Source organism: Serinus canaria, chromosome W (genome assembly GCF_022539315.1).
Source record: "Serinus canaria isolate serCan28SL12 chromosome W, serCan2020, whole genome shotgun sequence".
Classification (NCBI taxonomy): domain Eukaryota; kingdom Metazoa; phylum Chordata; class Aves; order Passeriformes; family Fringillidae; genus Serinus; species Serinus canaria.
Genome location: NC_066342.1, coordinates 10374097 through 10396368, shown reverse-complemented (window position 1 = coordinate 10396368; position 22272 = coordinate 10374097). Strand labels below are relative to the sequence as shown.

At 40.0% G+C, this 22272-nt stretch overlaps 1 protein-coding gene across 1 annotated transcript in view; it reads right to left on the bottom strand.

Annotated features, from left to right (window-relative positions):
* Positions 1-14975: 14975 nt before the first annotated feature.
* LOC103824914 (spindlin-Z-like) overlaps positions 14976-22272 on the bottom strand; it is a 98267-nt gene continuing 90970 nt past the window's right edge. Inside the window, 5 exon segments of the mRNA XM_050986447.1 lie at positions 14976-17544; positions 19396-19443; positions 19446-19469; positions 19472-19627; positions 20634-20887. Coding sequence (XP_050842404.1) covers positions 17345-17544; positions 19396-19443; positions 19446-19469; positions 19472-19627; positions 20634-20887 — 682 coding nt within the window. The 3' untranslated portion in view covers positions 14976-17344.

Here is a 22272-nt window from a genome sequence, read left to right as displayed (position 1 = left end):
ATCGGACAAGGCGAAAAACGAGGAGGTTGACCGTAGGGGAAAGTGGGGACGAGGAAGAAAAACCCAGTATCCATCTTTTATGGGAGGAACCGACAGCTCCGGGGGTGATTGGATATGTCCACACCCCGATTGACACCAGTGATGTAAGGGTGTTCAAGAAGGAAATGGGAAAATTAATAGATGATCCTTTGGGGATGGCGGAGAAGTTAGATGAATTTTTGGGAACCAGCATATACACCTATGAGGATCTCCAAGCGATCTTACAATCGCTGTTTAAACAACGAGGAGAGAGACATGATCCAGTTAGCCGCGATCAGGGATTAGGAAAAACGGAACCCAAATGGGGGGGCCGGGGAGGAGCGGTGGCCAAACCAGAAGCCGTCTTGGTAAACCCAGACGGAAGAGGGGAGGCAAAAGATGGTAAATTTAAGAAATATAGTTATTCAAGGTATCAGGGAGGCGGTACCAAAAGGGCAGAACATGAGCAAGGTGCTCCGGGAATGTCAAGAGAAAGACGAAACCCCCACAGAGTGGTTAGAAAGACTCCGAAAGGGTCTGAGAATGTATTTAGGAACGGATCCTGATTCCCCAGTGGGGATGGTGTTGTTAAAAACACCGTTTGTGGCGAAATCTTGGGAAGATATTCGAAGAAAGCTGGAAAAGACAGACGGATGGCAGGAGCAGGGGTTGCAAGAACTGCTGCGGGAAGTCCAGAAAGTATACATGTGCCAGGATGAGGAAAAACAGAAAATTCAAGCCAAGGTTCTTGTGGCGGAAGTAAGGGAGGCTCAGAAGCAGGAACAGGGGAAAGACATGGCGAAAAAGAAACCGGGTCCATCTCAGGGGAGGGGCTCGGGCAAACAGAAGCGGGATTTTGAGTGTTTTTACTGCAAACAGAAAGGGCACATCAAACGGAATTGTCCCAACAGAGCCAAGGACCAGGCAATGTTTCAGGAAGAGTAGGGGTGTCAGGGGCTTTTCAGTTTGGGGTCCAGAACATCTAGGGAGCCGTTGAAAAAACTAAGAGTGGGACCCTACAAAGAAGAAATGTGGTATGTTCCGAGGGAAGCTGGGAGGCTGGACATAGAACCAATTCGGGTAGAAATTGAAAGACCAGAAGACCCCATACGGGTCAAACAATATCCCCTCTCCATGGAAGAGAGGGGTTTGAAACCAGTGATTGATGAATTAATAAAGAAAAGCACACTGGAGCCGTGCATGTCAAGGCATAACACCCCAATTGTGGCAGTCAGAAAACCAGACGGCAGCTTTAGGCTGGTGCAGGATTTACAGGCTGTGAATCAGAGGACTAAGACTTTGTTCCCCACAGTTTCAAACCCTTACACATTGCTGAACAATCTCTCTCCTGAGGACACTTGGTACAGTGTGATTGACTTAAAAGACGCTTTCTGGACCTGCCCTTTCGCCGAGGAAATCCGCGAATATTTTGAGTTTCAGTGGAAAGACCTGGAGACGAACAAGAAGCAGCAACTCAGGTGGACTTCATTGCCTCAGGGCTTCATGGATTCTCCAAACTTATTTGGACAGGCACTTGAACAGGTTTTAAGTCATTTTGTACCAACCGGAGGGACAAAGCTTCTACAGTATGTAGATGATTTGTTGGTCGCAGGTCAGGGGGAGGGGGAGGTAAAGGTGAGCACAACTGAGCTTTTGAAGTTCTTGGGAGAAAGGGAATTGAAGGTTTCAAAGTCAAAGTTGCAATTCACAGAGCCCAAGATCAGGTACTTGGGACATTAGTTAACTAAAGGCAAAAAGAAACTGGATCCAGAAAGGGTGGCAGGGATTATTGCCTTGCCACCCCCACAGACAAAAAGGGAGGTCTGGTGGCTTTTGGGGTTGTTGGGATACCGCCGGCAGTAGATTGAAAGTTACAGCAAAAAGAGGAGATTTCTCTACGAGAAACTCACCACAGATCAGATCAAATGGACACAAAAAGATGAAGAAGAATTCAGGGGAGTCAAGAAAGCACTCACGGCAGCACCAGTGCTGAGCCTCCCTGACGTGAGAAAACCCTTTCAGTTGTTTGTAGATGCTAGCAATCACACGGCACACGGGGTGTTGACGCAAGACTGGGCGGGGGTACTTGTCCCAGCTTTTGGACCCGGTCTGCAGGGATTGGCCCACGTGCTTGCAGGCGACTGTGGCTGTGGCTTTGCTAGTAGAAGAGGCAAAGAAAGCGACCTTCGGGGCACCTCTGGTAATATTCGCACCGCACAACGTGTGGGGCATACTACAGCAGAAAGCGGACAAATGGATCACTGATGCAAGGCTGCTAAAATATGAAGCCATTTTGATTCACTCGCAGGACTTGGAATTGAGGACAATAACTGCGCAGAATCCTGCGCAGTTTCTGTTTGGAGAGGCTGCAGAGAAGTTGGTTCATGACTGTGTAGAGGTAGTCGAGTTGCAGACCAAGATGAGGGAGGATTTGGAAGAAGAAGTATAGGACAAAGAGGAGAAGTGGTTTGTAGATGGGTCAAGCAGAGTGATAGAAGAGAAAAGAAAATCAAGATAGGCCGTCGTGGATGAGAAAACAAGGAAGGTGATTGAAGCAGGTCCCCTAAATGCGAGCTGGTCCGCACAAGCATGCGAATTGTATGCAGTTTTGAAGGCATTGAAGGGACTAGAAAGGAAAAAGAGAACGATTTTCACAGATTCAAAGTATGCCTTTGGGGTGGTTCACACGTATAGGAAAATTTGGGAAGAGAGGGGGCTGATCAATACGAGGGGAAAGGAACTAATGCACTGGGAGTTAATCTGGCAAATTTTAGAAGCTTTAAGAGGGCCAGAGGAAATTGCAGAGGTCCATGTGAAGGGGCACCAAACAGGAATTCAGTTCTGGACCAGAGGGAACAATTTGGCAGATCAGGAGGCCAAAATTGCTGTGTTAATAGTGGTAAGTACCCCAGAGATCGAAAGGGAAGAAACCCCTGACGATTCCCCTCAGCTCTCCCAAAAGGAGATTGAATGCTATGAAAAGATCAGAGGTAAATTGAAGGAAGGTAAGTGGAGGTTACCTGATGGGAGGGAATTAGTTTCCAGAAGTTTTACCAGAAAGATATTACTGAAATTGCACCAGAAAACACACTGCGGGGGCACAAGCCCTGGCAGAGCAATTTCTGAAATTTTTCGGGTACAAGAGAATTTATGAATTGGCAAGACAAGAGGTACAAGGGTGTTTGATTTGTCAAAAGGTAAACAAATCAAGAGCCAAAAAGGCTGCCCTGAGGAGTTGCCCAATTGCGTACCGGCCATTTGAAAGAATTCAAGTTGATTTCACGGAATTGCCGAAGGTGAGAAGATTCAAATTTGTACTGGTAATTGTGGACAAATAGACTCATTGGGTAGAAGCCTTCCCCAGCTCACGAGCAACGGCCCAGACCATGGCCAGAAAATTATTAGAGGAAACTGTACCCCGATATGGGGTAGTGAATTGCATCAATTCAGATCGGGGAACACATTTTACATAAGAAGTTATTAAGTAAATGGCTGATGCACTGGGCATCCGATGGGAGTACCACACTCTGTGGCATCCCCAGAGTTCAGGACAAGTGGAAAGAATGAATCAGACTTTGAAGGTACGGTTATCTAAATTGATTTTGGAGACAAAGATGCCCTGGCTGAAGTGTCTGCCTTTGCCATTGCTTAATATCCGAACCATGCCTCATTCAGAAACGGGACTCTCACTGTTCGAAATGCTGTATGAAATGCCATATAAACATGGAATACCGGTGGGACACCCCAGGTTTGAGGATAGTCAGATTCAACCATATCTGGTTGCAATCAACAGAAATTTACAGGAACTCCGAAAACAGAGAATAGTTGCACAGAGTGCTCCTCTGGGGTTCGCTATTCACAAAATTCAACCAGGGGACAAGGTGTTTGTGAAAGTGTGGAAAGAGGTGCCGCTCTCTCCTCACTGGGAAGGTCCTTTTCTTGTGCTCCTGACAACAGACACAGCCATTCGGACAGCGGAGAAGGGCTGGACGCACGCGTCTAGAATGAAAAAGTCGAACAGTAGGAGGAGGCACCCGATTGGAGGGTCACTTCTTTTCCCGGCGACTTGAAGATCAGACTCCAACGTCCTCATAAATGAGCAACAGTGAGCGGATAAGTTGTATACTGTCAGATTGTGTATGCTATCCATTTGTACACTTTAAGAGTAAATATTGTCAGGGGGCTTTTGTTGTTCATTGCAGAAGGGGACAGAGGCCAAAAGGACTGTGTACCCAGTGTTTAGAGGAGGAGCTTAAATTGACTGTCCGTATCCTGACCTTAGCCACTTATTTGGGTATCATTGAATTGGACTCACAGGAGTAGTTTTGCATTTTTCAAAACAGGGTGCGTGGGAAGCTTAGATCTCAAGCAGAAATCATAGATGTAGAGTGCAGGAAATCCATCAGGGTCCTGTGCAGTTCTGATGCAATCAGGGTGTCGTGGTGGGGCGCCTTTAAGAGGAGGTATGCGGCTAAGTCCGAAGGCGTCTTCCCTGAAGAGTACTCCTGCTGCCGCGAAGATGGTCTTCCTCGCTGCTGGTGGCACCCCAGGAGGCGGAGGCAAAGGCAGAGGAGTACGCCTAGTGGGAATCCTGATTGGCCTGAGCCTAGTCATGTGCAGGACGCAGAGTCTGAGCACTGAGGTCCCAAGGAGAGGCGGAAGCAAGAGCTCCGCGGATGAGTGCGAAAAGTGCACTCAGGTGGTCCCAGTCGCAGGGGACAGGGGACTATCGGCATACCAAGCCGCAAAAGAATGTCTCAGGAGAACTGGCAAGTACTGTTGGAGGAATGGCACTCGGGTAAAATTATGTGAATTGGAGATCGGGACTTGGTGTATCCATCTCGAGGCTGGGCTAAAGAACGGACAGTCAAATATACACAAGCACCAAATGAGGAAACGAAGTGTGGAACCGATGTCAATCCCCATCTGTAACCAGTATAACCGAACCATGTGGGTCAGGGGGAAGACCTAATCTATTTTCATTGCATATCACCAGGTGAACCCATTGTGTTGTGATAACGTAAGGCTGGGAATATGCATGATGAATGGGAAAATGTAGTGGATAGTGAAGAATATGAAATTTGACAGTAAGATTACCCTGAACAAGGACCCGCTCATATTACATCTGGCACTGGCAAACGATGACAGGGTATGCCTACAATATGATAAGGTGGTTTGCTTTGCGAAAAACAAAAATAATGAGGATCCTGAGGGAAAGATGAGAGAGGTAACTCAGGAACTGAAATGAAGGGAGTCAGAATCGAGGAGACAGAGGGTTGAACAGGAACGACTGAAAACATTGGGCAAACAGTATAAAATACTGGAAAGACAATATGCTGATGGGGAATTACCTTCCCCAGACAGAAATCTGTTCATTGATTTGATGCAAGAAATCGCAACAGAATTGGGTTTGTCCAATTGTTGGATTTGCGGGGGGCTGAAATCTGCAGAAAAATAACTTTAGAAAGGAGAAGGTTTAGCTCCTAAACAGCTTTTGAAATGAGACAATCCAAGGGTCTCAAAATTGGCGCAGAGACCCGAGGGGTGGATTTTGGATCAAAGAGTGATTAGTACAATCTTTGTCAGTCGGGAAGGAAGAGAATACACCAAAACAGTGAGATACACTCCTTGTGCATCTACCCTGACGGTGAACTCAGACACGAAAAGCAGGGCCTAGCACCCAGCTCCTCCTTTGGGGTACTGGAGCCGGAAAAACAATACAAATTGTGACTGGGACAAAATAATAAGATTGTGCTGGGTCAAAGATCCAGGAGCCAACCCTTTCCAATCCTTGGAAGGTATGAGGGAATATTGGAGAGATCCAGGGAAAACAAATCTTAAGTGGAAAGCCCCTGATAGAATTTACTGGATATGTGAGAAAAAGGCATACAGTGAGTTACCCTCAAGGTAGAAGGGGTCATGTACTTTAGGCATGATCCGACCAGTTTTCTTTACTCTCCCGAGGACAAAAAATAATCTGTTGGGGGCTCCGTTATGCAAGACCCTGAGAAAGGAGAGGAGGAGTCTGAAAAAGATTATACTGGTGATAAGCAGTAAACAAACCTGGGGGGAGGAAGAGTGGCCAGTGGCATGAATAATTGATTATTATGGGCCGGCCACATAGGCTCAAGATGGAAGTTACGGGTATAAGACTCCGATTTATCTACTGAACAGACTGATTAGGCTGCAAGCAGATATAGAAATTGTTTCAAATCACACCTCTGAAGCCCTAGATTTACTAAGTCTGCAGCACACCCAACTATGGGCTTTTGTGTACCAGAATCGAATAGCTCTAGACTATTTGCTGGCCGAAGAAGGGGGAGTGTGTGGAAAATTCAATGAGTCAGAATGTTGTATCGAGATCGATGATAATGGGGAGACCATAAGAGGTTTGGCGGCCGAAATCAAAAAGGTGGCCCATGTCCCGGTCCAAAAATGGCTTCATGGTGGGACAAACTTTGATGGGGCATGGTGGAACAAAGTGGTTTTTCTTGTGCTCTGTTCAGTGGCCGGAATCCTATTTCTCCCTTGTCTGATTCCATACTTTATCAGACTGATCCACTCTGTGGTCCAGGAGATGCAGATTGCAATAGTTCCCATAGATTCAGAGAGAGCTTCCAGAGGCAACGCATCTAAGATCATACGGTTGATAGAAAGAAAGTATGCCAGCAATGTTGCAGAGGCATTGGCAAAGTTCGAGAAGCAGACAACTGTAAAAATGAATTATGTGATATATCAGGGCATCCCACAAGGGGAGTACCGAATAGTGTAAAGGAGTACTCCGTTTGTGAGGAACCCTTAATGGTGATGAGTAAAAGTAGGAAATTAAAAATTTAACAATTTGTGAGCATGAATTAAATTGGTGAAATAAATGGGGAGGGATTGTAGTATATAGTAGAGATAATTCATGCTATATATGTGTATAAAATATTGTAAGATCCAAGTTATGTCTTTGACCACCCTGGCTTGGAGCAGTCTTATTTCTATTCAATTAGTTCCCAGACAATGTTAAGATAATATCAAGTCTGTTAACGTATGAATGAAACCTTCCTGGGCCATGATTGCTGACTTCCCTGGAATGTCTAAGCCACTCACGAGGACCTGCACCTGGGAAGATTGCATCTACCATACTCAAGCACTGGGCACCACTGCTACATGTGAATGCAGGCTCTTCTGAAGAGTTCAGACAACCATCCAGACACCTAGACTGACTTTTGTCTATTTCTGCATATGTATGGCCCCAGTTCTACATGTGAAGGGACACAAAGGAGCATTTGGTCATTTCTGCCTCAGGCAGAATAAACTGTATATAAGCTAGCTGCATGAAGCAGTCAGGGTGAACCACTGGGGAGATGCTGACACTTTGTCGGTCGGATCTCGGTTCACCCAGCGCCGACACCTGGGGTTGACGCTGCCTTGGCTGTGGTAGTTTTTCGAAATTCTATTTTTGTTAACGATCTAATAAATCTTTGTTAAATTTTATTATAAATTTGGCTGCCCATTTGATCATTTATAACAGCCTTAAACAATTTTCTTATATACTTTTCATTACATTAGTTAATTCATATTCATTAGGATTATACATATTCAAACATTCTTGTGAGTTCTTTTACATGTTCTGGGAATTCTTTTAGCTTTGTTTGATCTTTGACCCATCGAGCAATAGTGTACATTTGATTTTTGTGAGTTTTGTATGTCATTTCCTCACAATAGCAGACAGGGAATTATTGATCACTGCACAGTCAGTGGCAGGAGTCTTTTTCACATCCTTTCTTTCGATGTTATCTGTGTGGTTCCTTCAATGTTATTGAATCATACAAAAGTTTTAGCTATTTCCACAGACTTATCTGAGTTTTCTCACTATTGTCAGCTAGTTTCAAAGATAAAAACATTCTGCAAAAGTTAATAATACATAGTCTCTATTTTAATATTTTGCAAAAGCCTAAACTATATTTACCACACTAATATATGTAAACTACACTTTGCCAGAGCATTGGCCACAAAAGCTGACAAATTCTACTATATCCAAAACCAGCTAAAAGTGATTAAAAAGTGTACTACATCATGATTGTTGTGATTAATACTAATCTGCACAAGCTAATACATAACAGCAAAAGCCAGTAACTATATTGCCATTTATAACATTTTCTATATATATTTTCTGTATCTTTTCTCTCTTTCATTCTATTTCTTCTTCTAGTTCTCTCTTCTCAGAGTTTTGAGAAACTTAAATTGGATGGGCTTGGAGTTTGCTAAGTTGTATGGGCTAATTTAATGCTTTGTGAAGTGTTTTATGTTTACTGAATGCTGCTCTAAACTTTTGCCAAAGTTCTCTGATTTTTTGAAATTGCCAGTAAAGTTTTCTGTTGTTTCGACCCCTTGAGAATATATTGACAGTATTTCTTCTATGTGTCTAACTCAGAGTACATGTAAAAGCATAAATCCTTTTAAGAGTCTCGTCAAGCAAGTTTTTTTGGGGGGCTTACAGTGGTAAATGTAGAATGGGTGTACAAAACCTGAGATTAGTGAGGATCCCCATAAAGACAGTTTCATCCTTCCCCAATGAAATGTGGGGTAATGTAGCAAAAATGGACACTTGATTAACTTGCTGTTGACCTATTTCTCAATACTTTTGAGAATGATCTCTGAATAATACATAGAATGGTCTCTGAATAGTATATTTTTGTACTGTTTCTCCTATTAACATTGTTTGCTGTTATAGCTTAAAATGTTACTTTGTTTTCTAAATCAATAAATTAATAAACATTTAAGTTAGATACCTGCTTTTCTAAGTTAAAAATGGCTAGAAGTCAGTACTGCAAAACCCAATTTATTAGAATCTTTGTGGCGAACACAAACCATTCCCAGCACAACTCCATTTGTAGATCAAAATGTTCATAAGGATAATTTAAGAAGACATCTCAGAATTCAGTTCAAAGGTGAGTGTATACCACATGTAGATAGTTCTGCAGAATTAAAAATCAGTCCAAACTTTTTGTGTAAAATGCATAAGTATCTTATATCTCCTTATGCATATTTAAACACTTAGATGCCCTTTCAGAGCTGTCTTCCACACAGGTATTATTAGATCTCTCCATTCCCCAGAGTGGCTATGTAAATTTCCACTGATTTAACTTGAACATGCGTTTAAAGTATGATAAAGTGTGCTTTAACTTGTGGTGTTTATCTTAATCTAACAAAAATATGTCACAAATGTCAGCTCCAAGTGGAAAACTCTTGGGGGTTAGGTTTTTTCCTTTTGTTTCTTTTTACTTAGGGAATTTTGTCCCTTAAGTTGCTAGGAAACAGTAATGACTGCATACTTAAGAAAAGTAAAAGAAGTGGCCAAGCTCAGAGGAGGAGGGCATCTGGCTGCACTTCTCTTATCTGAGGGGCAGCGATACCTCCATAATTGGACTGGTAAAGGACCAGGCTGGGGCAGCTGCTCTTTTTCTCTCTCTCTCTCTCTCTCTCTCTCTCTCTCTCTCTCTCTCTCTCTCTGCTGCCTGCGGGAGTGAATTTGCTGGTGCTGTCAGAGCCCAGCCCCAGTCCTGCTTCTTCTGCTGTGGGGTGAGCCTCTGCTCGTGAGAACAGTAACTGAACTGGGACATTATTGACACCTACATACCTCACTAAAAATGGACTTTTCACCATCTGCTCGGTTGCCTGGGATCCTGAGCTCACCTCTTCCTGCTGTACTTGGAGCCAGGCTGCCACTGGCCTGCCCCCGCTGCTTCTTCGGCACTGCTCTGAGCTTTCTCTACACTGTAGCCCCTCACCTCCTGCGTGCTGAGACGTCCCACAGTTCTACCTACAGCCATGGAGCTTCTGATACATCTCATCCACCACCCCAGGATTTTTGCTCATTCCTGCTGTTTCAGCTTGCTGCTTCCAAGAGTCCTGCTGGGGCACCTGGATCAACAGCCCCAGGGGTTTGTGAAACAAGCCTCTCTTCCATCCCTTCCCGTCTTGGTCAAGCCATCATTACTACGTGCTCTCCGAGCTCACTCCAGAGCACCCCCTGCAGCTGTGGAGGAATCATGGCACCTGCCCTGCCCACCAGGAGCCACCATCACCCCTGCCGTCTGTGACCATCACTACACTAAAGGGGAAAGTGCCTGCATCCGAGAAGGCTGATACTGGGTTTCTGGTTCTATTTGTTGTAACTGCCATAGGTATTGCTGATTGTTTGCCTTGTTATACAAACTAGTAAAGAACTGTTATTCCTATCCTCATACCTTTGACTGAAAGCCCCTTAATTTCAAAATTATAGTATTTCAGAGGGAAGGGGATTACATATTCCATTCCAAGGAAGGCTCCTGCCTTCCTTAGAAGACACCTGTCTTTCAAACCAGGACAGAAACCCACTAAAGAACAAAAAAAGAAGGTTGCTCAAACTGAGGTGCATATATGTCAGTATTCATTACGAGAGTCAACTTTGAATAGGGTAGTCTGGTGTATAGACCTGAGTAACAGTGCAACACCAAAAAGCATGGAGATATTCAAAAAAAGGATTTCTATTCAATAGAGTGACTTTCACAAGTAAATTTAAGGATTATTTGGAGAAAAAGGCACCAAAATATATAGGTATTTAAATTGTCAGAGTACGAAAGCCATTTACATTTTTTGCTCAACTGAAGTTATGTAAATCCTGACAATGATTAAGAGGGATGTTCAACAGAAAGCAGTAATTAACATCCAAGTGGAATAGTCAAGTGTTACATATACACCAGCTTATTGATACCAGTGGGACCTCAGATACATTGTTGCACATATACTGCTGCTATACTCCAAATCTGGAAGAGGAATTGAGGAATTCAGAGCAGTAAACTAGTAATATGGGAAGAGCAAAGCCTGAAAAGAATGCTTAGAAGCTTGATAACTTTTTCCAGGCTGTCAATCCTTAAAATCATAGAATGGTTGAGGCTGGAACCTAGTCCACACCTTCCCCCCGCCATTCCCAGCAGGGTCATCTGGAGCCAGTTGCTCAGGACCATGTACAGACAGTTCTTCAAGAAGGGAGACTCCACAACATCTCTGGGCAAAATGTTGCAGCGCTCAGTCACCTTCAGAGTAAAAAAAAATAGTTTTCTGATGTTGAGACGGAAACTCCTATGTTTTAGCTTGTGCCCACTGGCTCTTGACCTGTCACTAGGCACTATTAAAAGAGCATGTTTCCCTCTTCTTCATTCCTTCCCATCAGGTATTTGTACGCATTGATGAGAACCTCTCTGAGTGTTCTCCAGGCTAAACACTCCCAGCTCTCTCAGTGTGACCACCTACACCAGACCCCTGGTAATATGATTAACATAACTACTGCCATTAGGCAAATTAGGCCATTCCCTGTGACTCAGCTGGGCACATATCAGTCCCATTTTCCCTCATCAGGCCTTGAAGGTCTTGCGCAGTAGGCAGACTTCTCCCCTTTCCTATCAGTCTCCAGGTTCCTGGGTGCCAGGCTAACTACTCGCCTCCTTACTGGCCTTGAAGGTCCCAGGCACCTGGCCAATCAGGTGGTTGTGACCCTGATACAAAACAGGGAAGCTTAGCAGCATACATAGCACTGCCTATAAAATCAAGAAGTTAAATATTAAGTGGGACTTGGACTGAAACAGCTGTCGGACAGCAAAACTTGTGATCCTCCAGTGGTCAGGGATGCCACCAACATCATCTGCTTCTACTGAGGATTTAGTGACTCAAATTCTTTTACATCTTTCAAGTCTAGATTATGATTGTTATATTGATATGGACAGTCATATGTTAAAGATTTGACCTGACATGCAGAGGATCCAGGTGATTAGAAGCCATAAGCTAAGCTATGCCTTGAAATTCTGTGCTATGCTACTTATAAAATTGTGCTATACTGATTGTGCTTATTAAAACACCTGTTCTACTCTGATCATACCATTCTATGCTGATCATAAAAGTCCAGTAAAAAATAAAACTTTAATTGTAACTACAACTTAGTTTCATCATGATTCTGTCAAGGATTTCGAAAAGAACCTGACTGTCCCCATAAAGCCAGGTGACAGCCTTTTCTCATAAGAGAGGTGCTCCAACCCTTTAATCATCTTTGTGACTCTTCACTGGTCTCTGTTCATAATGTCCATGACTCTTGTACTGGAGGGCCCAGAACTGGACGTAGTACTTTAGATGCAGCCTCACCAGTGCTCAGTAAAGGGGAAGGATCACCTTCCTTGACTTTCTGGCAATGACAGCCCAATGCAGCACAGGGTGCTGTTAGCCTTCGTTGCCACAAGGACACATTGCTGGTTCATGTTTAGCTTAGTCTCCACTAGGACACTACAAACACACAGTCCTTTGCTGCAAAGCTGCTTTCTACTTGGTGAGCCCCCATCATGTACTGACCCATGCGGTTTTTTTTTCCCGGGTGTGGGACTTAGCACTTTCCCTTGTTGAAATTCATGAGGTTCCTGTCCATTTCTCCAGCCAGTCAAGGTACCTCTCGATGGCAGCGCAACCCTCTGGTATATCAGCCATTCCTGCCAGTTTTGCATCATCTATGCACTTGCTGAGGGTGCACTGTAGCAGGCTCCGGGCTTGCTAGGGCTCCGTGGAGGGTAGAAGCCTAAAGATAGGAAGTGCCAAGTCACAGTGAATGGCTAGCCCCCCTCTTCCGCCTTTCAGACCCCAGCTTATCTCTCTGTAACCGCATAGGTCACTTCTCCTTAACCCCTACTATTGGACAATTTCTGATCCCCCCTTACCCTATATAATGGGCTGGTTTAGCCCATTCTGGTCAGAAGAGCCGTAGCTGGAACCCTTCACAGACCCCCCAATAAATCCATTGCTGTGGAACGTCAGGACAGCCTTCTCCTCTCTCACGTCTGCCTTCTGGCCGGCCTGTGCAGCACCTTAGCAAGCAAAAGAGCTGGAATCATAAAAAGAGCTGATAATTGCTAAAAAGAGCTGATAATCCTTATGCTTGCTAAAGGTTGCCTTTGGCTAAGAGCGACTTGGGTTTTGGGGTGTCTGTCCCCTTAAAGGACTGAGCTATCCAGCCCATGTTGCCTGCTTGGGGGCAAATCTGCTCTCAGCAGGAGGCTGGACAGTGCACTCTTTCCCACTGTCCAGAGGTGTCGGCAACTTGGTGTCAAAATATATATTTTGGGCTATTCCTATAAGATTTTTCCCCCCTATAATCAGATTTCAGTATTCAAAATCAAGCTTGGTAATTTACCTTAACATAAAATAATTAAGTGTTCACTGATTAGTATGAAATACTTTATGTGCCTCAAGGAAATTCACAGCACTGTGCTATTATTCTCTTCACTGCTCATCATGTCTAGTTTTGGATAAATTCTCCTTTCTTTATTTTTTTAATTTGGTGAGTAAAATAAAATTCCAATTCTAGTTAAGCCCATTAATTCAAAGCAGTCAAATCTATGAGCTAAACACTGACAAACACTTCTACTGTTCCCTGCTGTTTAACTACTGATTACAGTGTAAGCTAGTGTGTTCTGGAAATAAGATGCTTCCTCACAGACTTGCATAAACCCCTGAGGAGAAATTTTCCTTTTTTTGGTGAAATACAATTTAAGCATTATGCTTTACCTCAGTGAAATTCCATCTTACTGACATTCATACTTACATGCAGAAAAAAAAAAGACTTAGCAAGCAAACATTTCATAAGGGGAAAGTATTATACCAGCACACATGGCCCAACTTTAAAATACAAAGCCTTTTTAAATTAAAATACTGAAGAAACTGCTTCTTTGCAGTCTCAAGTCACATCACTACATTTTTCTCATGAGAATAAAATTTAAAGTCATGAGTTGCACATAAAGGATTTATTTTAAATGTTTTAAGGATAGAGTTACATCATAATTATAAAAATTACTTACAGAATTAAGTAACAGATTTAAAGTGTTCATACTTCTAAATGCAAAGAAAATAAAAAATAATGAAACCAAGTTTTAAAAATGAAGTCACTACCTAATTTTAAAATGTGAACACGAAGACCTTTGAACTATACACATACCAAGAACCATCCAAATTGCACTAATGATATAAAATACAAAATGCACAACATTTTCAAGGAACCAGAAACTGTTTTTTACCCTAATTATTTTTCCCTGAAGCAACTGTAATTTATTCTATTTGAAGATAAATCCTCAATTTTAAAGAATTACTTTTAAGAAGATGTATACCTATTGTAATAAATAGGATTTTCCCCAAAGTATTTCAGTCTTTATGTAGTCCCACTTAGTTTAGGGTTTGGCATTCAAAAGAAAAAAAAATCATTGTTTTACTTATCAATTATGATTTTATTTATTCTTGAACAGAATACATGGTCCCTTCAAATGCTGTATGACATACAACTGGAAAATTACCTTTCGTTGGAACTATGTTTGCCTCACCAGTGCATTTAATCCTATTAACAACCATTCAAACAGCACAATAAGGAAATTCACAAAAAACTGAACACAAAATAAAAACAGAACAAACCCCAAACCTAAACATTATAACATGCAACTTCCATTTGTTACATTGAATGTTCTAACCTTCTAAGCATGCAAAAAAGGATGGTCTGCATTTAAGGTGGGTTTTTTTCCTTTTAAAAAGTTTTCCATGGCAGCTCGACATCATGCACACACAATATACAACAATACTACAGCAGGTAAATGAGAGGCCAATAATTTTTATACTAAGATCCATGGCTTGTGTCGTCACAAGACCTATGATGAATTTGGAAAGTAATGTTGAACCCCTAGAACAAGGGACCAACATGTAGTTACTAGGGTAATGCAAGCACTGCATGCAGATCTGAAACATGAGCCTAAAGTAAGCCCAAAAGAGATGGCAGGGAGTGGAATAAGTCTCAAGTCTCAAAACAGTGGTTTAAGCTATTAAAAAAACCAACCACAAAACCAAAACCACCCCTCCACACAAACCTTAAGGAAAAAAATGATGAAAAGAAAAATCCCATGCAACAGACAATGGGGACATCTAAAAACAACCATAAAATTTGACAGTAGATATTGTATAGATTATATTCTAATTAGCAAAATATGTGGTGTATTAGAGTGGCTTACATAAAACCCCACAAATGCAAGCCAAATGATAAAAATGTTCCAGTAGAGCTAAACCTCAAATATTTCAAAACAAACCTTGTTGTTACATCCTTAGATGTAAAGCCCAAAATTCATTGTACTAAGTTATTAGTGTATTTTGTGTGTAATCAATACACTCATTCTTGTGCCACAAATATCAACTTGGGCTCATGGAGCCAGGCTCAGCTTTGAGATTTACATGCAGGACTCTTAAGAGTCAATAGGAAGCACATAACAGATCTGCAGGATGAAAGCACTGTGTTGCAAATCTGCTCATTTTGTTCAAAACACAATGAAAATTTACTGACTCAGATACTTGGTGCTTAAAGACTGGATTGAGAAGTTTTGAACTGAAAGACAATAGCCTGCCTTTGGTTGCCCATGATGAAATACAGGACATAATGCAATATAGTAGCAAAGGACAAAGAATTGATACCATATTTATACAGTATTACCATTTAACAGCATAATGAGGCACAAGCCTTAAGGCTAAAGCATGAAATCAGGAAAAAAAAAAAAGACTGAAAAGGATTTAAGCCACTGAGTCTTTGCTAGTAAGAATACCCACAATAGAGGTCAGACCCCTGATCTCTGATTAGCAGTATCTCTCCTGCATCTTTCCACTAGCATCATCAGGTTGGATATCTACGTATTCCTTCTTTCCATCAATAGCGTTGACTGTATTCACATTCTTCATGTACTGTATTTCTGTGAAGCAGTGGTTTGAAGCCTGTAGAGCTCTGTTTCAACATGAAAATTTTGTTGCTGTGCTGATCCTCATTACAATTATGATGCTTTTAAAAGTTGCTATTCTTAAAAAGCCCAAATACCCTAACCTTGATTTACAACTATCTTGCAAGATTAAAACTGTGAAAGGATTCTGCTGTTGTGGGTTGTTATTTGCATCCACAATCTAATGCAGATGACTGAACCACTGAGACAGCCTATAGGTCCCATTAGATAGTACACCACTGGCATGCATAACTCTAGTGTTCACAAAATGAAATTCATGTTAATGGCATACCTCAAAGCAAGTACACCTCAAAAGGCAACAATGGGTTTAAACTGTAGATTTGTCTGGACAATCCTTACGTGGAAAAGGCAAAAATAGAATACACTGAAATTATGCCTTCTTGAACCAAAATGGTTAAAAACAATAGCAAACCCCAGCACAAAACAAAGCAAAGGATTACAGCAGACTGAGGAGAAGGCAACAAATGCTTCTCCTTCTCTAAAGGAGGTCCTCAGTGTAAAAGGACCCCCCTCCCGCATAAACTTGTATTTACTGTGTAAAAGATTAACTGATACTAGCTTTCTAAGTCCACACACAAACATCCAGGTTCTTAGGTTCTGATATTAAATGAGAGACTACTGATTGCTCATGTGTAGTCCAAAGTCTGCTTAAGTAGCATTATATACTGTTAAACTTGTGGCACCAAGCACTTGTATTCTGCTACGAAATGTGTATAACAAAACAGAACACAACATTTAGGATTAATGGCAGCTTTGTTGTGTGTATTTTACTGGTGTGTATTTTACTGGTTCCCACAACTTGTAAACACAGGCCCTTAACCTTAATTTTCTAATTAGCTGGATATACAGATTAAATATATTTTTATAGCTTAAAGCCTTTTCACTGAAAGGTGCATAAGTCAAACACTTGATATCCTACTGCCCTGTGACTAGTAAAAAACACACAAGTATTTATTAACTTAATTTGAAACAGAGTAGAAACACAGTAAATTGATGTTACGTGGGTTAGACACTCCTTACTGCTGCACAAACTGTTTAAACTTTTCAGAAAAGTCACCTCTGTCTCAACCCAGAAAACAAGGACTGCCAGTAGCCAAGAAATTAAATTTAATGTTGTAAAAGAAGACGTGAAAAATAGCAAACTACACTTGCATGTGGCAGTTGAACAGGTGATTCAAGGTTGAAGAAAAAGTTAATCTAAGAAAAAATCTAGATTACAATACTAGACTGACTTCACACAGCTTGAATTTGCAACTGTTCTTAGCTTTTAACTCCCTACCACCCAAATATATTTATTTCCTTCAAGAAAAGGAGCTCTCTTACACAAGATGTGTCATATTCACATAAATTTGTATTATTCAGAACAAAACAGTTGCTGGCAGAGATTGTGGGTTCGCAGGGACATTTAAATTTTCATTCAACTGAAAAACAGTCAAGTCTGTGTCTACAAATTTTACATTTAATAGTTCCACAAATTTGGCAGAAGTTCATGATGACGTCTAGGATGTCTTCACCAAATCATAGACATAAATATGGAAATCATCATCAAACTTGATGAAATAGACAGATGGTTTGGCTTCAACTTGATGAATGACCATGCCAGTCCGTTTTGAGCCATCTTCTTTGGCATATTCCACTTGTTTGCCTACCAGGCTGTCTACAACTTCACCTGGTTCTCGTTCTGCAGGAGGTGAATCATCTGTAATATGAAAATACATTGTACTTTGGTAGACATTTATGGATTTTTTTCTATATACAAAATTGCAGACTTCTTTATAAGTTAAGAAAGTCACAAGTTCAGAATGCAAAGTATGTCTAAAGTAGTTTAGACAAGCACCTATTGCCATGCTTCTAGAGTAGTCACAGATTTTATTTTTTTAAGTAATACTGTCTTTGCTTTTATGAATTAAAAATTAGCACTTCAATTGGTTAGAAAAGTAAATCTTTTGACATGAAGGTTTGCATAAAAATTACAAAAAATGTTTGTAGATAATTGAATTTGAGCCCCCAGCAGATCAAGGCACTGAGTATATTTAACAGAAAGGCAGGTGTACTAGAACTCACTATCCAAAATGTCAATGCAAATATGTCATTGCAACAAAACCACATCTTCTAAGCTAAGTGTAACCTCCTTAATCAATAATGCTGTAAAAAGAAGCTTTCAATTTTACACTAGAATGGCTACTGTTGAGAAGTTTAATCTTATTATTTGCTTTTCAAGCAAAATCTACCCAGAAGTATCCTTAAATACACAATTCACATTGTCTGTGGAGGACCCAAATTCAGGGAATGTAGCTCGTAGTTTGGAGTGCCTTAGAAACAGAGGTAAGGAATCACAGAATCATAGAATATCCTGAGCTGGGAGGGACCCACGATAGATAGGAAAAAAGAACATATTAAAAACTTAATTCTTAAATATGAAAAGCATGAGTCTTTTAACTTATTTTTCTAAGAAAGAAGAAAGCAAAGCAGAATTTAAAAAGTAATTGCAAGGTATTTTGGGGTGCCAGCTCTGAAAGAGCTTGCTTTGGTTTTTATATGATCAAAGTCAGTTTTTCCATTAACATTTGTGGTTCTCTCTCAGGCCACAGATAAGTTGCTTTTTGTTAGGCTGGAAAAAATCTAAAACCACAGGATTACTACAGAGGTTATTCAAATAAGTGCCACTTGTTTACTCAGCCAGTGCTAGATCTGAAGGAAGACAGTCTGAGAAACTCAATGAATTAATTTTAAATAATATTTATGTAGTTCATTGCATAATTACTGTTTGGCTATCAAATTAATGATTTACTTTAAAGCCAAAATTGCCTCTCTGTCAGAGAAGCACTTTTGAGGCACAAGACAGAAGTGAGAGTACAATATTATAGACAAACGTTTTTCTTCTTTTTTTTTTTTTATTAGCTAAAATCCCTTGAATAACACTGATTCTGCAAAAAATATTTCTAGGAAAAAAGCCAATAACTTTCACTTTAAAAAAGAAAGAAAAAATATTCCTCCTAACCTACTGAAATTTTTTTCCTGTTTATATGTTTAAACATATGAGAGAAAATGAGTTTTGAAAATATTAGTGCTTATTTCCTCCAAGAAACTATTCAAAAACTTTCCAAACTGATGATGCTTACCCAAACTAAATTAACCTATTTTAGTTAGCCCCAAGACATTATTTTTATAACAACTGCTTCAAAAATATAACTCCTCGATTTGTGACACTTCTATAAGAAAATAACAATGGAAAGATTCTAGTTTGTCCATGCGAAAAAAAATCTAAGTGTAATCTCTTCATAACAGTATGCATATCTTTATCAAAATTAGGAATCATAAGGAAAAGAATTTTCCAGTATTTATTGCATATTTCACCACTGACTCAAGGAAAATATTTCAGAAATTGTTTAATACACATATTTTTTCAATTGTGCTGTAACCTTTGCTAGTTTTGATACTTAAAAAGATACTTCTTTGTCAACTCTCTTTTCCATACATAACCCATAAGCTGTATAATAATATAGAGAGATGCCACTTTTCAGAATAAAAAAGTAACCAGTCTACTTACTGGAATCGGGCATAATGCGAAGGTCACCTTCTTTATAGTCATCTAGAGTTGGTACATATACAACACAGGATCTTCTCGTAGGTAATATAAAACCATGTGTTCATTATAGGAGCTCGAGCCAAGACCATCCCCCTCCATTCATCTTTTGAGCCATCCTCTGTCTCAAACATATGTTCCACAGCTTTGCCAATCATTGTGTCTGCCAGATGGGCATCACTAATTCGAGATGAAGCTGAAATGGTAGCAGTTCATAAGTATGTCCATTCAAAAAGTACAGAAATAAATCTTCACAAAAAATAATCTTTATCCAGATTCATTAATAAATCAATTTGAAAGTTAGTCAATTCACATAAAAAACAAATAATGCCCATTTCAGAGAGTTGAAGACCAAAGAACAGCAGAACTCGAATAATTATTTTAACATGTTAACACTCTTTATTGACGTTTTCCATCATTGCACTCTTCCCAATCAAGCTATCATAATCCAAGGTAAAGGGAGACCAATATAAGCCACAGCAAGGAATAGCATCTGTATTTAAAATATTTATACTGAAGGGGAGGAGGAGGGGAGGAGGAGAGGCTAAATCACAGAGCAGCTGTATGAAGTTACTAATGAAGGTGTAAGGTTTGGTTCCCCTTAACCCCATTCTAGAGACTGCTACTGATTTCTTTGCAGTCAGGAAACCCAAGAATTGATTCCATTCACAAAAAAACATTATTAGGTCAAACTTTGAACTTTACAGTTTGGAAACATCTGCAGTTTAACAATTCTGTGCTAATTATAAAAAACAATAAAGCCTTGTTACTAGTTAAGTTACTAGTTACTAAGTTATTTCACTTAGGAAATGCTTTTTTCCCCACTGCTTGTATTACTACCTATTGAAAGCACATTAAAAAAAACCCCAAGCAAACACATAATTAATGTCAAACACATGTAAGACAGTATAGCCAGGACATTTCTCAGCTGGCTCAGAGTTTAAATTTTAATAGAAATATCGACGCTACATGTACCTAAGCTCATTAGGGATAAGACTCTCAAAAAGAAAACCCACAGAACTTTCTACATACAATTTAAAGACAAGAGACAGCACTAATCTCTCTGCTATCATCAAAACTTTGTGAACAAAAAAAAATAAAAATTGAACAGAGCATTTAGATTATCTGCATATGCTGAAAAGTAATTTAATAAAATTTAAATGTTCTGACAACATATGCACAAATAGGAGAAAACCTCTTACCAACTCTGTCTGGAAGGACTTCAAGTGCTGAAACTCTTTCATCTTTGTGCAGTTCTAGTCCATACACACAATCAAATCCATCGTACTTTATAAGATAGAGGGAAGGATTTACAGGAACTTGATCAAGAACTGTGCCTTTCCATTGTGTTACAGGTCCACTCCCTTCTCTCCAGCCATGCTGTATTCTGCAGCCTACAATGTTTCTTCGTGGCTGAGAAATAGGTTTGCTTGGTCCAACATTGTTTCTATGCTTTCTGTACACAGATACAAACATAACATTAAACAAGTACATACTCAAAATTCTACTCTGGACAAGAGCTGCATGCTTTAAGAAGGCAATATATTATATATTAATATAAGATACATTAATTTATACAGCTTTGTACACCTTATTTCAAATTAGGGTATAAAGAATACTACATTGCTCTGGTAAAAGAAAAAAAAACACACTGAAAAGTAGTGGAATACTTTCAATATTTTGTATAAGGCTGCTTTTATAATAGTAGTTCCTAAAACTAGCTTGCTTAAGCCAAAGGAACTATTTTAGGCATTACTACACAGAAAATCAAAAGTAAAACTTGCTTTTTAAAACCCTAAATCAGCTCTGAAAGAGCAATGTCACCTAATAGTATATACTTTTGCTACCTTGTTGCTCTCTGCAGAACGGTAAACATAATTCCCTCACCCCAATAGGAAGAATCCAGTGGAAACATTAGTGATGGTTGATTAAAATTCTTCAGAGTGTTTGTTTTCCCTAACTTGTCTTGTCACCTGAAGGAAATTTCCCTTCCCTCTGCACTTACAGGTATCTTTGACTTCAAGTATTTTTAAAGGCACATGGTAGCAACAACATTTTCTAACATTCCTTTTTAGTACAACACAAGAAAAATTATATGCAAAGTCACAGCAAGAGAAGTGATACTCTCTAAGCAGATAAGAGATTAAATACACTTTTTAACCTTCCTCATTTTTGTAATCTAACTTGCATAGGAAGGTTCCTTCTGGTGAATGGCAGTTGCTCTGATAAACAGTCATGTAAGCTATTTGACAGTTTCAACCCACTAAAACAGTGATACACAAGTTTTATTCTATTGAGTTAAATAAACCCAAACAGTAACTTGACATTTGTGAATACAACATATGAAGAAACATGAACATTACAACATTACATTGGTGATAAATGCATATTATCATCTTTATTTTTGCATGTTACAATATGAATATTGATTCCTAGAGTGATACTTAGGTGGTTGCCTGATTAAAATTCTCACAAATGTTAGCTAATTCCAAATAAAGGGTTTTATTAATTACCAGTTATAGTACTCTTCATTTAAATGGCAATATACACATTAGAAGCATGCGTAAAAGTAACATCTAAAAAAAGAAAAATCAGTTGCAAAAAACAACATCCATCCTTAGATTAGTGACAGTGACAAAAGAAAAATGCCTCTAGGAACAATGAAAGCTCAAGAACAACCCATGGATGCAAGAGATCCAAAAGACACAAATAGCAATCTTATCAATGAAGTCTCATGATGAGTCTTAAAAACCAATAAAAACAGTATATAAAATTACTAATGCTGAAGATGTAATCATAACTCTATTAAAAACAAGATGTATAATTCCTTCAATGGCTTGT